Below are 14025 nucleotides of genomic sequence, written 5' to 3' on the forward strand. Positions count from 1 at the left end.
GGCCTTTGGGGAGGGGATGTTTGGGGCCAGGGGGACACCAGCACCTTTGGGTGTTCCTATAAGCAGGGAGCTCTATGGAGTTGATGGGGCACTGGGAGAGGGCACGGTGCCCCAGGGCACGGCCGGGATCTGCTTGGCCTGGCAGATGAGGCTGCTTTGGGATCTCCATCCCACTCCCCAAGCTGTGCCCACCACAGCAGGATGGGATGAAGGTGAGAGCCCCAGCCATCCCCACCATGCCGGCATCGTGCCCTCTGTAATAAAATCCATGTGTTCACAGACAGAAAACAGCCACTTTCCCCCCCTCCATCACCCCCCCAGGCTGCCTCCCCTTCCCCATACCTGCCATCCCCAAAAACCCCTCCATCCCCAGACCCCCCTGGCCTTCGTCTGGGGCGGCCCAGCCCTGCAAGCCGCCTACCAGTTGTGCAAATATTGCCGGAACGGCTGTAATCCCCGTGTCCAACGTGAATTATGAGATATTTCCACCCATTACGACAGCCCCCCCCGCCCCGCCGCGTGTGTGCGAGGCCAGGGGGGATTAGTCACGGGGCAAGCCGCACTCGGCACAAAGCTTTGGGGAAGCCAATGGCTCTCCGCACCCCGTGCTGGAGCGGACCGGTCGAGGGGGGCTCTTTTTGGAGAGGGGGGTGCCTTCCCGGCTCTGGGCTCATGCCTGGCACGGGGGCGAGGAGGGGGTGTCGGGGTGCCCGGGAGGCGGTGGGAAGGCGGGGCCGGGGCATGCGGTTTTGCCTCGACCCCATCCCTAGGGAGCAGAGGCTCCTTCCTGCCGCCCCGAGCCCGGCTCATGTTCAAAGCCACGAGCAGGCAGCGGCTAATGAGGCCAGACAATAGGGAGCTGCGTGGGGCAGGAGCGCTGGCGAGGGCCCACCGCCATGCCCCCATGCCAGGCACGGCCCAGCCCTGGCACCACGGCCCACTGGGACACTCCGCGGGACCCTCGCCACCGGGCAGGGCACGTGCCCATGAAGCTGCGGCGGTGCTGTGGGCTGTTTTGGAGGGCACCATCAGGGCGTCCCGCCCACGCTGTGCCAGCATGGCACCCCACAGGGCCGCCGCCTCCGGGTAGAGGTGCCAGAGGGGTGTGGGTGCCAGGCGGGGTGGCCAGGGCTGCCCGCAGCCGGCCGGCTCCATCCTCGTGCGGCTCCAGCTGCCCACAGCCGGTGGCCCCGTTGGGACTGTGCCGGCACCAGGCCCGGCTCCGGAGCGCCTCAGAGCTGCCTTTGTGCAGGGTGCCGCCGGCACACATGTGCGGGCGCTGGGAAGCAGCTGGCAGGACTGGGACCCTTTCCCAGCACCGCCCCCGGCCGGCGCCTCCCCCTCCCCACCAGCACAGGGACCCCCAAGGCTCTGGCAAGCCGCCCTCTGCCCCTCGCCTGGGAGCACCCTTGGCATTTCCAGGGGCAGGCGGGGCTGTGGATGAGGGATGCCCGGGCACGGCTGGGGCATCTGTTTCCTCCCTGCCCGTGTGCCCCACTGCAGTGGCGATGCCCCCTCCCCAGGCAGGGATGCCCAGCACCCTCCTGCCTTGCCAGTCCCTATGCCAGCGTCCCACCCCAGTCCCAGTCTGGCAGTGCCAGGACACCCTTGCAGCCCCCCTCTCCCTCACACTGCCACCCTGTGCCTCAGTTTCCCCCATGCCGAGGGCCGCAGCCAGGCAGGTTCCCTGTCTCTCCTTCCTTTTCCCGGGAAAGGGGAGAGAGCTTCCCCTGCCGCTTCCCTGCGGCTGAGCCAGGAGACTGTGACGAGCTCTGGGTGCGCGGAGCCAGCATCGGATTCCTGGCACCGGCAGGGCGGCCGGGAGCCATCGCCCGCCTCCTCCCTGCTCGGCCCGACTCATGTCCCGCCGTCCCCCAGGGCCGCTGCTGCGCTGCAGCGGGCACCGCACGGCGACGCTGGCACGGCCACGCAGACCCCAGCCCTCCCCTGCCCACCGTGCTGCCAGATCCCGGGCCAACAGGGACGCCGGGAGAGAGGAGAGGGGACAGGTCAGTGGCACTGCCGGGGTCAGCAGGGAGGGCACGGGGCCAGGGGGTCCATGCTGCTGGGCATGGTCCCTGCTTGCACAACGTGCTTGCGAACAGCAGGGCGTTGGGCACGGCCATGCCTGGGGGATGCCCGGGGCCCTGGCAGTGTCCCAGCCCTGGCGATGCCAGCGGGTCGTCCCGCCGGGGAAGCCCAGCTGCTCCTCATTGCCTCACACCAGTGCCAGCTCCTGCCACGGGGCAGGTCCCCGGCACGGCCAAGCCCCCGTGTCCCACTGTCCTCCCCGGGAGAGGTGCCCGCTGCACGGGGACACGTGCCAAACCGGGGCAGGGAACGGGATGGGCAAGCCAGGCGTGGGCAACCCCATGCAGGCTGGCATCGGGGGCACGAGGCGGTGGGCTGCAGCCCCCCCAGCCGCTCGCCGAGCCGCGGGGAGGCCCAGGAGGAGCCTTCTGGGGAGGCAGGGGCCTGTTGTGCTCCAGCTGTGCCGTGTTTCCCTAGCTACACCGCGCAGCTGGCCGGGTGTTTGTACCGCCCGGAGTTGATTTTGGCAGCCCTGCGCTTCCCCCTCCTCCCCTCCCCACCCGCCTTCTCCTCCCCGGGCGCCCGCCCGCCCGCCACGCACCCACCACCCGCCACCCCTCCCTGCCACCCTCGGCGGGGGTGGCAAGGCAGGGACACGGGGGGCACACGCTGGCCCCCCTCCCCACCGCCCCCCCCGCTGCAGTGCGTGCCTCAGTTTCCCCAACTGGATGATGCTCTCCCCACGCTTTTCCATGGTGTCTGCTCACTGCCCACCACCGCCACCCTCGCCAGCCTGGGCACATGTGGGTGAAGAGTGGGACCAGTGCTGGGTGCTGCTCTCTCAGCCTCCTCCACAGCTGCCCCCTCCCCTCCCTGGGCAAGGGAACCCAGGCATCCGGGCTCCTGTCCCCCTGCAGTCGCTGTCACTGGCAGGCAGGAGCCCGGGGTCCCGCTCTGGAGCCTTCCTCTGCCCAGGGTGGGCAGCAGCCGGAGGCATTTGGCGATGTCAAGGGCACAAGTTGTGGGGTGTGTGTGACTTTTTGCATAGCGCAGTGTGGCTTTGGGGGGGGGGATGCTTTGGGGGCCCATGTTCAGGGGTGCTGAGTGGATGGAGGATCTGTATGTCCTGGGGAGGGGCTGGCTGCAGGGGAGAGGTCTGCAGGAGGTCCGTTTGCCACAGGGGACTGTGTGGATGGACGGTGCCCTGCAGTGCCCCGTGTCCTGGGGTGTCAAGCAGCCTGGGAGGGGGCTGAGTGGATGGAGGAGTCCCCAAGATGTCCTGTGCCTGGGGGGGCCCAAGCAGCCCTGGGAGGGCTCATGCCTGAAGGTGGGCTGTGTGGATGGGGAGCCCCCAGGATGCCCCATGCCAGGGGAGAGCATACGCATTGAGGAGGGGGGCATTTGAATGGGGGTGCCCTGCAAATGGCTTATTCCCAAGGGGGTTTATGTGGGGGGCTCATGTCCTGGGCGGGGGGGGGGCATGTGGATGGGGATGTCCAGTGCCCAGGAGCACCCCAAGCTCTGTGGAAGGGGTGTGGATGGTGGTGGCAGTGTCTCCACAGTGCCCTATGTCCCGCTGGGTGTTGTGTGTATCGGGGGTGGGGGGGTGTCCCCAGGATGCCCAGCCCCTGGGGGTGCCCCATGCCCTGGGGCTGCCATGTGAGTGGGGATGCTCTGCCCCCAGGGGTACCCCATGCCGGGGGCGGCGGGGGGCAATGGATGGGGGACACCCCGAGCCCGGGGGTGCCCCGTGCCCGGCGGGGCAGCTGCGTGCCCCGGGGTGCCGCAGGACGCTCCGTGCCCGGCGGGGGCGGCGGGGCCGGGGCCCGAGGAGGGGGGGGCTCGGGCGGGGCTCGGCGGGGGCGCGCCCCCCCCCCCCCCCCCCCGGCCTGCCGCTGCCTGCGCCTCATTAGCGGGCCCTTTGTTTGCACAGGGCTCGCAGCTCCCGCTTGCCCATGCCGCCGCCTATAAAGCGGAGCCGGAGCCGGCGGTCGGGCAGAGGCGGCGGCAGCGACAGGCAGCGCCCGGCCCCCCCTCCCCGCCCCCGGCCGCCTGCCTGCCCCGGCCGGCCGGCACCATGCGCGCCGCCCTGCTGCTGCTCCTGCTGCTGCTGCTCGCCCTGCTCCTGCCCGGCCGCGCCGCCCGCCCCAAGCTCGCCCTGCCCATCCGGCCCGACACGGACCCGCTGCCCCCCGGGGGGGCGGCAGGTAGGAGCCCCCCCTTTCCTTCCCCCGTGCCCCCCCGCTCCGGGCACCCCCCGTCCTATACAAGCCGCTGCCGCACCCCCGAGTCGTGCGCCCCCCTCCCTGCCACCCGCACCCCCGTCCGTGCACCGCATGCCTGCACGCACACACGCCCCCCCCCCCCCCGTCTTTTCTTGCACCCCCCGGCCGGCCGGGACCGGGACCAGCACCGGGACCGGTACCAGCACCGGGACCGGCCGCCGTGCCCAGCGGGCGACGGGGCGGTGGCGGCCGCTGTCCGGGGCTGCGGCAGGGGGGTGCCCGCGGCCCGGAGGTAACCGGGGGTGGCGGTGGTGGTGGGTGGGATGGGGGGGGGTGTCTCCGCAGGCTGCGCTTTCGGGGGGCACTTCTATGCCCTGGAGGAGACGTGGCACCCGGACCTGGGGGAACCCTTCGGGGTCATGCGCTGCGTGATCTGCCACTGCGAGCCGGTGAGTGCCCCCGCACCCCCCCGGCCCCGGGACCCCCCCTTCCCCCGGGAGATCCCCCAGGATCCGGCCCTGCTGGCGAGGGGGCTGGCAGGGGGGGAGATCGACCCTTTCATTCAATACACCCCACCCCATGCAAAAGGGGAGCGGGGGTCCCTCCAGCCATCCGGACACCTGGATGTCACCCCCCCGCACCGCAGCAGTGGGGAGGAGAAGGGGGATTTAAAGGATCAGGCTTCATTCCTCCTCCTTTTCCTCCTTGGGGATGGCCCCTGGCCCCCTCCCTCCCTTCGAGCAGCCCCCCGAGGCCGGGGCTGGTGGGGCCGCACACAGCTGGGCAGGGGGCTGGGGGCCGTGGGGAGGGGGCCTGGGCTTGGCTGCTGTACAGGCAGCTGGGGGCTGCAAAAGGTGTCCAGGCTTTCCCCGGGGGCTCCCGATGGGCTGGGATGGGGGAGCCAGGCTGTGCCGGGGGGCACACCTTGGCACGGCATGGCACACCTTGGCACGGCTCTCTCAGGCTTTTGCCCCCGCCACCCCGCAGCAGAGGAACCGCCGAGGGAAGCCAGCAGGGAAAGTGAACTGCAAGAACATGAAGCAGGACTGCCCTGTGCCCGCCTGCCCCCGGGCCACACTGCTGCCAGGGCACTGCTGCCATACTTGCCCCAAAGGTGAGGCCAGCGGGTGCCGCCCTGCGGGGAGCCCCCCTGCACCCACAGGGTCCCCCGTGGGCATGGGAAAGGGGGCACTGCGCACACACCCCCAAAAAGGGCTGCTTGCTTTGTTATAGAGGTTCCCAGTGCCCTTGGGGTGCCCTGATGGGCAGAGCCGTCCCCAACCACCCTGGGAGGGGTGCAGGGAGGGTGCACAGGGCTAAATATCCTGCCTGTGCCCAGCATGCCCACATCTTGGTCTGTCTCGGGAGGGGGGATTTATTATTGCCCCCCACCCCGAGCTCTTGGGCACAAGCAGCCTGGTGCAATGGTCTCCCCCTGTGCCCACCGCATGCCAGCCTTGCCAGGCCCCCCGGAGAAGAGCCCTGCACCCCCCTTCGACACCTTTGAGTACTTCCAGGACAAGGAGGACGACCTGGACAAGCCCTACAACGACCGCTCCTACCTCAGCTCCGAGGGGCTGGCCCGCGACGATGCCCGCACAGGTGAGCTGCCTGCCCGGGTGGGCAGCAGCGCTGCAGGGCAACCCCTGCGCTCCCCACCATCCTCGGCATCCCCTCCCCAGAGTTCGTGGCCTTGCTGACAAGTGGCCCGGAGCCATGGCACCCCACATCCAGCGCAGTGGCCAAGGCTCGTTTCACCCTGCTGCGCTCCTACCTGCTCTTCTCCATCAGCTACGAGCGGTGAGTCCTGCCCCCTGCCCTCTCCCCAGGCTGGCACAGTGGGCATCCCCCTGGAAAAGGGGGGGATGTAACAGTGCTTGTGCCTCAGTTTCCCTTCCAACATCCCCCTGCGGTGCCACAGCCTTGCATTGGCAGGGCGAGAGCTCTGGGGGGGTGATGTGCTGGGGGTCCAGCCCGGGCAAGCAGCCAGGATTTTGGCACACCCCCAGCACCGGCCCGGCCTCCGGGTCTGGAGCGGGAACAAACGGGAATGGCTCCAGGGCTCCGCCGAGGACACGGGTGCAGCGGGGCAGAGGCGCCATGCCACCCCGCTGGCTCTGCGGGCGGGCACTGCCGGGGCACTGCTGCCAGGGTCCCCCATCCTCGCCATGCCCTGCCCGGATGCCCGCCGGCAGCGGAGCCTCTCCTCTCCCTCCCTCCTTCCCGCTCCGGTTTCTTCTGCTCTTCCTTGCTTCCAGGCCCCTTTGCATAGTAAAGTGGTGACTAATTTCCAGCTCCGACTGGGGGAGCCAAACGGAGCCGAAAATTCTCCTAATTTACAGCCGGGCCCAAGCGCTCAGCTCCCGGCGGGTCCTGCCCTGCCGCCTTTCCCAGCGGGGAACCTCCTCCTGCTCGGTGCCAGTTTGGCACCGCTCTGGGGCAGGGGAGCCCAGGGGACCCATGCCGAGCTGGCACCCAGTGGGACGGCAGCGTTGGGCCAGCCCGGGCATGGGCGGGCAGACCGTGGCGCTTCGCACCCCAGGGGGATGTCATCTTTCTCTCATCCACCCCAAATCGCTGGGCGACCCCCATGTGCCCTCCCTGACGCACCCCTGTGCCCGGTGCTGAGCGAGGGTGGTGCCAGGGGAGGGGGGGCGGGGCGGGGGGTCCTTGCTCATCCCCTGGGTGCCCGCAGGCTGGGGCGGCCGAGCCGGGTGCGTTTCAGCGACCCCGAGGGCAACGTGCTGTTCGAACACCCTGTGCAGAAGAGCGCTGCCCCCGAGGATGGCATGGTGAGAGGGGCCAGGAGGGCAGGGGGGCACGGTGCCCCTTCCTCCCCCTGCCCAGGCGTGCGGTGCCCCCCGGCCCCTGCCCAGCCCTGCCCTCACCCACAGCTCTGCGGGATGTGGAGGACGGTGTCCAAGGCCAACATCCAGCTGCTGCGGGGGGAGCAGCTCCGCGTGTCCCTTGTCACCCGGGCACAGCCCTCCGGAGAGGTCCACGGGCACATCCTCAAGCACCGGGCGCTCTTCGCAGGTAAGTCCGTCTCCCATGTGCCCACCCGGTGGGTGCGCACCGGGATGCCCCGCACACCCCTTCTCCCCACACAGAGACGTTCGGTGCCATCCTGACCTCGTCGGACCCCACGCACCTGGGTGCTGGGGGCATGGCCATGCTGACGCTGAGCGACACCGAGAACAACCTGCACTTCATCCTCATGGCCCGGGGGCTGCTGGAGCCTGGCGTCGGGGGTGAGGGTGGGCACGGGCACCCCATGGGGCCTGGCCCTGCCTGCGGGGGCTGCGTGGGGCTGAGGGACGTGCATGGCTTGGGTTGGCATCTGTGGGGTCAGGGTGGGTATAGGGGCTGTGCATGGGGTGGGGGGGTGTGTTGAGGTGTGCATAGGGGTTGTTGCATGAGTTGGGGTGTGCGTGGGTGGGGGGTGGGGCCAGGGGGTGGTGGATGGCGTATGGGGTGTGGGGGTCGGTGTGCAGAAGGATGGGTTTGGGATGTGAGTTTTGCAAGGATTTGGGGGTGCAGGGGGGAACGGTGGGGGTCACGGTGTGTGCAGGAGTCCAGGCATGCAGAACAGGACAAGCAGCTGGCAAGAAAGTAGGGGATCGGGTACAGGATTTTGGGGGCGGTGGGCAGAGAAGGGTGGGTTTGGGGGGCAGAGGGACAGTGGCCGCAGGCCCTTGGTCCAGCGGGTCCAACCCCCTCTGCCATGGCCAGAATCCCCCTGGGTCCCCCTGCGGGTCCGCATCCTGCACCAGGGCCAGATGCTGCGGGAGGTCCATGCCAACATCACCGTGGAGGTAAAGCCGTCTGTTCCCCCACGTGCCCCAGCAGCCGCAGTGCCCGCCATACCAGGGCTGAGCCGTGGCACCGTGCCCCCCCCCGGCAGGACCCCGACTTCGCGGAGGTGCTGAGCGACCTGTCTGCCCGCGAGCTGCAGTGGCTGGTGCAGGGGCAGCTCCGCATCGTGGCCGAGACGGAGGGCCAGCACGCACGCCAGCTGGCGGGCACCATCACCACCCGCCGCAGCTGTGACAGTGAGCACGGGGCGGGCACCCTGGGGCGCAGCGGGGGTGGCCGTGCCCCCCCATGCCAACCTCACACCCCGCCTCTCTCCCCGGGCTGAAGCCATCCAAAGCGTGCTGTGCGGAGCAGACGCCTTGCTGCCAACCAAGACGGGGGCTGTGGGCTCAGCCAAGCTGGCACTTCACGAGAATGGCACCCTGGAGTACCAGGTAAGCAGGGGACACCCGTCTCCCTCCTGGGGGTCCCAAGGGTGTCTCTCCCTCCAGCGCTGCCCCTCGGCACCCTTCCCGCAGGTGCAGGTGGTGGGCACTGCCAGCGAGGTGGTGGGCATCACGCTGGAGACCAAACCCCGGCGGAAGAGCAAGAGGAACGTCTTGTTCGACATGACGCCCAGCTACAAGGACGGGCTGGTGAGTGCTGGGTGGCACTAGGGGGGATGGCACGGGGACCTTCGGCAAGTCCCCATCCCAACCCACATGGTCTCCCGCCGGCAACAGGCCCAGGGCATCTGGCAGAGCCCCAGCGCCCGTGATGCCCACATGCTGCTGCAGAACGAGCTCTTCCTCAATGTGGCCACCAAGGACTGGGCGGAGGGCGAGCTGCGGGGCCAGGTCATCTCCCTGCCCTACAGCGGGCTGCTTGCCCGCTACACAGGTACCTGGGGGGCATCAGGGGTGGTGGCGGGGGTGGTGGGGCAGCCCCCTCACCCGCCACCTCCCATGGCCCCTGTCTGTGCACAGAGATGCCCGTGGCGCTGGCAGGGCAGCTGGTGTCCCCCCCGGTGGGCAGCGGTGCCGGGGGGCACGCCTGGCTCTCGCTGGACGAGCACTGCCACCTGCACTACGAGATCTCGGTGGCGGGGCTGGGCCGCCCGGCTGACGGCACCGTCAGCGCCCACCTCCATGGGGTGGCTGAGCTGGGCGAGATGGGTGCCCGTCCTCACCAGCACAAGCGCCTGCTCAAGGGTTTCTACAGCACCGAGGTGAGGTGGGCACCCGGTCGGGGCACCCCACAGCGGGGATGGGGCCATCCCTCATGCCCCCACCGGTGCTCCTCGTGCCCCGACAGGCTCAGGGGGTGGTGAAGGACCTGGACGCCGACCTGCTGCAGCACCTGGCCCAGGGCACTGCTTTCCTGCAAGTCAGCACCAAAGCCCACCCCCACGGGGAGATGCGGGGACGGGTAGGTCCCCACTTGGGTAGGGCACCCCTACCCATCCCCACCACTGCCCAGGGTCTCCAGCCAGGTGACACTGCCCAGAGTGGGGTGGGAAGGGGACAGTGGCACGGTCCTGGCAGCCTGGCGTGGTGTGTACTGTGGTTGTGGGTGCTTCCTCCACCAGCCCTGACCATGGAGGGCAGCCGGGTATCAACATGGGAAGCAGGGTCCCTCGGTGGTGCCAACCCTCCTGCTCCATGCCCCCATCCAGGTGCACATCCCCAACCGGTGCCATGCAGGAGGGACCCGCCTGGCCCCAGGGGAGGCCGAGCTCTCAGAGGGTGCCAAGACCAGGGACCTGGAGCAGCTGAAGAAGGACCCCAACTCCTGCTTCTTTGAGGGGCAGCATCGGGCGCATGGCACCCGCTGGGCACCCGACTATGACAAGAAGTGCTCCATCTGCAGCTGCCAGGTACATGCCAAGGGGTACAAACTGGGGGGCAGCACCCATCAGCCATGCCCCCTGTAATGAACCCCGTACCTGCTGCCCCCAGAAGCGCACGGTGATCTGTGACCCCATCCTGTGCCAGCCCCTCAACTGTACCCGCCAGGTGCACCCCGAGGAGCTGTGCTGCCCCATCTGCGAAGGTACCTGGGGGGTGGTCCCAGGCAGGGGGCTGGGGGAGCAGGGTGTTCCCTATGGGTACAAGGTGGGGGGGGCGCTCTCTGAGCCTCTGCACCCACTCGTGGCTTCCTCTTCCTTGCAGAAAAGAAGATGGGGCAGGAGGAGCTGAAGCTGGAGCGGGCACGGGACAGTAGCGAGGGTGAGTCCTAGCAGGCACAGGCGGAGGGGGCAGCTCTGCCCCCCTGGCCTCCCTGGCACCCCCACTGTGCCCACCTCCTCCTCCTCTCCCAGGCTGCTACTTCGATGGGGACAAGACGTGGCGAGGCTCTGGCACCCGCTGGCACCCTGTCGTGCCCCCCTTTGGCCTCATCAAATGTGCCATTTGCACCTGCAAGGTGAGTGTGGGTCCTACTCCCCACCCAGACCCCCACCCTGGTTCGGCAGCAGAGCTGCCCTGGCACCCACGGTGAGCTGCCAGGCACTGCTGCAGGGGCTCAAACCAGGGAGGGGGGTGCATGCCTTGTACCGAGTGCCCCGTGCCCTCCGCGAGCCCCCCCCTCTCCCCGCAGGGCACCACGGGTGAAGTGCACTGCGAGAAGGTGCAGTGCCCGCGGCTCACCTGCGCCAACCCTGTGCGTGCCAGCCCCTCCGACTGCTGCAAGCAATGCCCAGGTACCTACACCCCCTCCTGCCCTCGGCTCTCCCCGCACGCCCAGCACAGCCCCTGCACCTCCCCACGCCACTGCTGGTGATGCCACGGGGTGCCCCTGCTTATGTGTATGCCCCCGCCATGTGTGTGCCCACTCCCAGTGCCCTTTCCTGCAGCCCCAGAGAAGAGCGTCCCCGAGCTGGCTGACACCATGCAGGCAGACGGGCCGCGGGCATGCCGCTTCGGGCGCCGCTGGTACCTCAACAATGAGAGCTGGCATCCCTCCGTGCCCCCCTTTGGAGAAATGAAGTGTATCCTGTGCTGGTGTGTGGTGAGTGTGCCAGGCCTCAGGCTGCACCGGGGGAAGGAGAGGTGCCCCTCCGCCAGTCCCCAGTGCTTCAGGGACAGGTGGGAGAGCAGCCCGGGGTGGCACCCCAGGGACCCATCATGCTCTGAGAAGCCACTGGCTCCTGCGCTCAGCCCCTCTTTCTGCCCCGCAGTCGGGGGAGACGCACTGCCAGCGCCAGGAGTGCCCGCCGGCCGCCTGCGCCAGCCCTGCCAGGAGGGACAACCCCTGCTGTGCCAAGTGCCGTGGTGAGTCTGAGTGCTCACACGTGGGCACTGCTCCCCCAAACACCCTGCGGTGGCCCGTGCACCTCCCTGGCCCCCTTGGGTGCCGAGCCAGGGCTGGGACCAACCCAAGCGCCCTCCTGGCACCCACCATGCCCATCTCTCAGCCCCGCTTTCCCCCCTCCGCAGCCCCGGATGCACCCCCAGATGCGCGGGAGAAGGTCCACGATGCCAGGGCGGAGGCATGGAGCCGCTGAGCAGTGACCGCTGCCCTGAGCAGGGCGAGTGCGCAGTGAGGCTGGGTGGCTCTGGGGGGTCCCTGCCGCCCATCGCCCCCGTGCAGGGCGGGGGGCACAGAGGAGCACGGAGGGGTGAACGCGGCCAGGCACCCAGCCTGGGCACCCCGTCTCAGCACAGCCGCGATGCCAGGGCTGCCCTGCCCGCTCGTGCCAGCGGGCAGCGGCTGGGCTGGTGGAGGCTGGGGCACCCCCTCCAAGCCCCCCTGGCCAGTGGGTGCAGCGGGCATCGTGCCCACCTTGTACATAGTGTAAAATCCCTCCGGCCCCTGTCTCGCTGTGCCCACCCCGGCTCGGCCGGGCTCGTCACATAATTTATGGTGCCTGTGGATGGGGGTCCAGCTGTATTTATTAAAACCAGAGATATTGCCCACCTGGCTCCCTGCCTCTTCCTAGCAGCAGCAGGCACAGGGCTGTGCCCCTGCATCCTACACTGGGCTCCGGTGGGATTTGCAAGCCCTGGCCTTGCTGGGTTTGGGGTTGCATATGCTGGGGGGGTGTATCTGGGGGGCAGGAGGCCTGGGAGCCAGTGCCAGGCTGTGGGGTGGTGCTTGTAGGGTGGCACTGGGCAGGACCAGAGCAGGGTCCAGCACCCATGGCCAGGGCCATGATGCCAGCCCTGCCTGTACCCACGGCGGGGGCTGCAGATGCAGCGCCTGGTGACGGTGCCCGCTGGCGCAGGGACAGCAGGGCTCTGTCCCCCACACCTCTGCAGTGACACAAAGAGCCCAGCGCAGGGCCCCAAGCCAGCTGCCACCCACGGAGGCGCCTGCCCGCAGCACCCACAGCAAGCCGAGTGCCCGGGGCTGGGTGTGCCACACAGCCACCTGTACTGGTGCCAGGGCAGACCGTGGCACGTGCTCTGGGGCAGTGCTCCCCCAGTCACCCCAGTACAGCTGCACTGGAATAAGGCCCCACAGGGCCCACGGGAGCCCCCTCCACTTCAGTGGGGGCAATGTCCCCCCAGTGTGGGGGACTGGGGCACTTCTGGGGATATGACTGTGCTGTGCACAGGGATACACTGGGATGGCACCAGAGCTATACTGGAACAGTGCCAGAGCTGTAGGGAAAGTAATACTGGGCTCTACTGGGACAGCACTGAGGCATGTTGGCACAGCTACACCGCCATAGTGGGACAGTGTTAGCCTATACTGGGACTGCACCAGAGGTGACACTGGGGTAATGGTAGGGCAATAGGAGGATGGCACTGGGGCACACCGGACTGGCACAGAGCCCTGGGTGTTGAGCCGGGTGTCCTGCCCCGTGCATGCCCATGGCCACACGGGTGCCTGTGCCAGCAGGGCGGCAGCACCCGTGGTGGCCTTGCAGTGTGCTGGTGGCCTACAGCCGGGCACACTGGTGGCAGCAGGCAGAGGTTGTGTCCTGGCACAGGGCTGTCCCTCCGGATGAGTGTCCCAGCTACTGCGGGGCAGTGCCAGGAGTTGACAAGCAAGGAGGGAGCTCCGTGCCTGGGGACACAATGAGCGGGCAGCCCGTTTTATCACCTTTCTGCCGCAAACCGGTTCGTGTCCGGCAATGAACCCTCCCAGGCTGGCACAGGGCATATCCCAGCCCCCAGCCCGGCCGTCATCACCCACCCTTGGGGGTGCCAACGTCAAACTGGAGGGTGGCACCCGGGTGGCAAGAACTAGCCCGGTCCCGCAGCACCAGCCCGGCAGTGCCACGGCTCCGTCTTTCCCTGCACCCGGTTCTTGCCACAAAGGTGCCCTGCGGTGCCCTGGGGAGGAGGGCAAGCTCGGCCCTGCCAACTGCCCCGGCTGCCCCTGAGCCTGTGGCGGCGGTGAGACGGAGGTCCCGGCAGCCAGCCTGCCATGCCGGAGCGCCTTGCCCGAGGATTGCTGGTGCCAGCCTCTGCCCGTGTGCCCCTCTGGAGAGGTCTGAGCCGCTGCTGCCCAGCGGGTTCGGCAGCGAAGAGCGGAGCCCACCTTCCTTCCCTGGGGCTGGCAGTCCTGGGACGCTGAACGGCACCACGGTAAGGACGAGCTCCCTGCCAGCTTTGGGGTACCTCTGGTGAGCCCCCACAGTGCCGAGGTGCCCTGCCACCCGTGGGCATCCACGGATCCCCCTGTGCCTCTCAGCGTCAAGACAGGCGCTCTGCCCCCCAAATCTGACCCCCAGCCAGGCATGGCCATGAGCCTGCGGGCTGGCTGCCCGCGCTGCCCCCAGCACGGTCCTCCCTGCCCACGTCCCACGGGGGAGAAACCACGGGGAAGCAGGGACAGTGGCAGTGCCAGCCCCACGCCAGCCCGTGGGAAGAGGGAGCGATGCGTCCCACAGGGAGCTGTACCCGCGATCACCCATCGGCTGCCCACGGGTGCCACCCTCAGCTGGGAAACCGGCGGGCAAAGACCACGGGTGGGTGGAAGGGACCCTCGCTGCAGGGCAGAGCCCCCCGGCCGGGCACCCCCT

The 14025-nt window shown here is 69.0% G+C and overlaps 1 protein-coding gene across 2 annotated transcripts; it reads left to right on the plus strand.

Annotated features, from left to right (window-relative positions):
* Positions 1–4089: 4089 nt before the first annotated feature.
* CHRD (chordin) lies at positions 4090–11947 on the plus strand. Of its 2 annotated transcripts, none has more exons than XM_087739707.1 (23): positions 4090–4238; positions 4602–4705; positions 5244–5370; positions 5712–5858; positions 5939–6056; positions 6952–7048; positions 7151–7292; positions 7367–7507; positions 7989–8071; positions 8161–8308; positions 8400–8506; positions 8591–8707; positions 8795–8951; positions 9038–9279; positions 9366–9479; positions 9727–9927; positions 10010–10103; positions 10223–10279; positions 10372–10475; positions 10650–10752; positions 10891–11060; positions 11230–11323; positions 11489–11947. In XM_087739707.1, the coding sequence occupies exons 1-23, from the start codon at positions 4109–4111 to the stop codon at positions 11554–11556; spliced, it is 2865 nt and encodes a 954-aa protein (XP_087595833.1). In that variant the 5' UTR covers positions 4090–4108; the 3' UTR covers positions 11557–11947. The 2 variants fall into 2 exon arrangements, with proteins under 2 accessions (XP_087595833.1, XP_087595834.1); XM_087739708.1 differs by having other exon boundaries at positions 10906–11060.
* The last annotated feature ends 2078 nt before the right edge of the window (positions 11948–14025 follow it).

The sequence above is a fragment of the Nipponia nippon genome, unplaced genomic scaffold (genome assembly GCF_047370975.1).
Source record: "Nipponia nippon isolate SJK-2023a ecotype South Korea unplaced genomic scaffold, ASM4737097v1 scaffold_7, whole genome shotgun sequence".
NCBI classification, from domain to species: Eukaryota; Metazoa; Chordata; class Aves; order Pelecaniformes; family Threskiornithidae; genus Nipponia; species Nipponia nippon.

Coding starts and splice junctions, on each gene's coding strand:
- CHRD (XM_087739707.1), top strand. CDS start 4,109: ATGCGCGCCGCCCTGCTGCTGCTCCTGCTGCTGCTGCTCGCCCTGCTC. Junction 7,049..7,150: donor CTGCCCCCGAGGATGGCATG/GTGAGAGGGGCC, acceptor CCTCACCCACAG/CTCTGCGGGATGTGGAGGAC. Junction 11,324..11,488: donor CTGCTGTGCCAAGTGCCGTG/GTGAGTCTGAGT, acceptor CCCCCTCCGCAG/CCCCGGATGCACCCCCAGAT.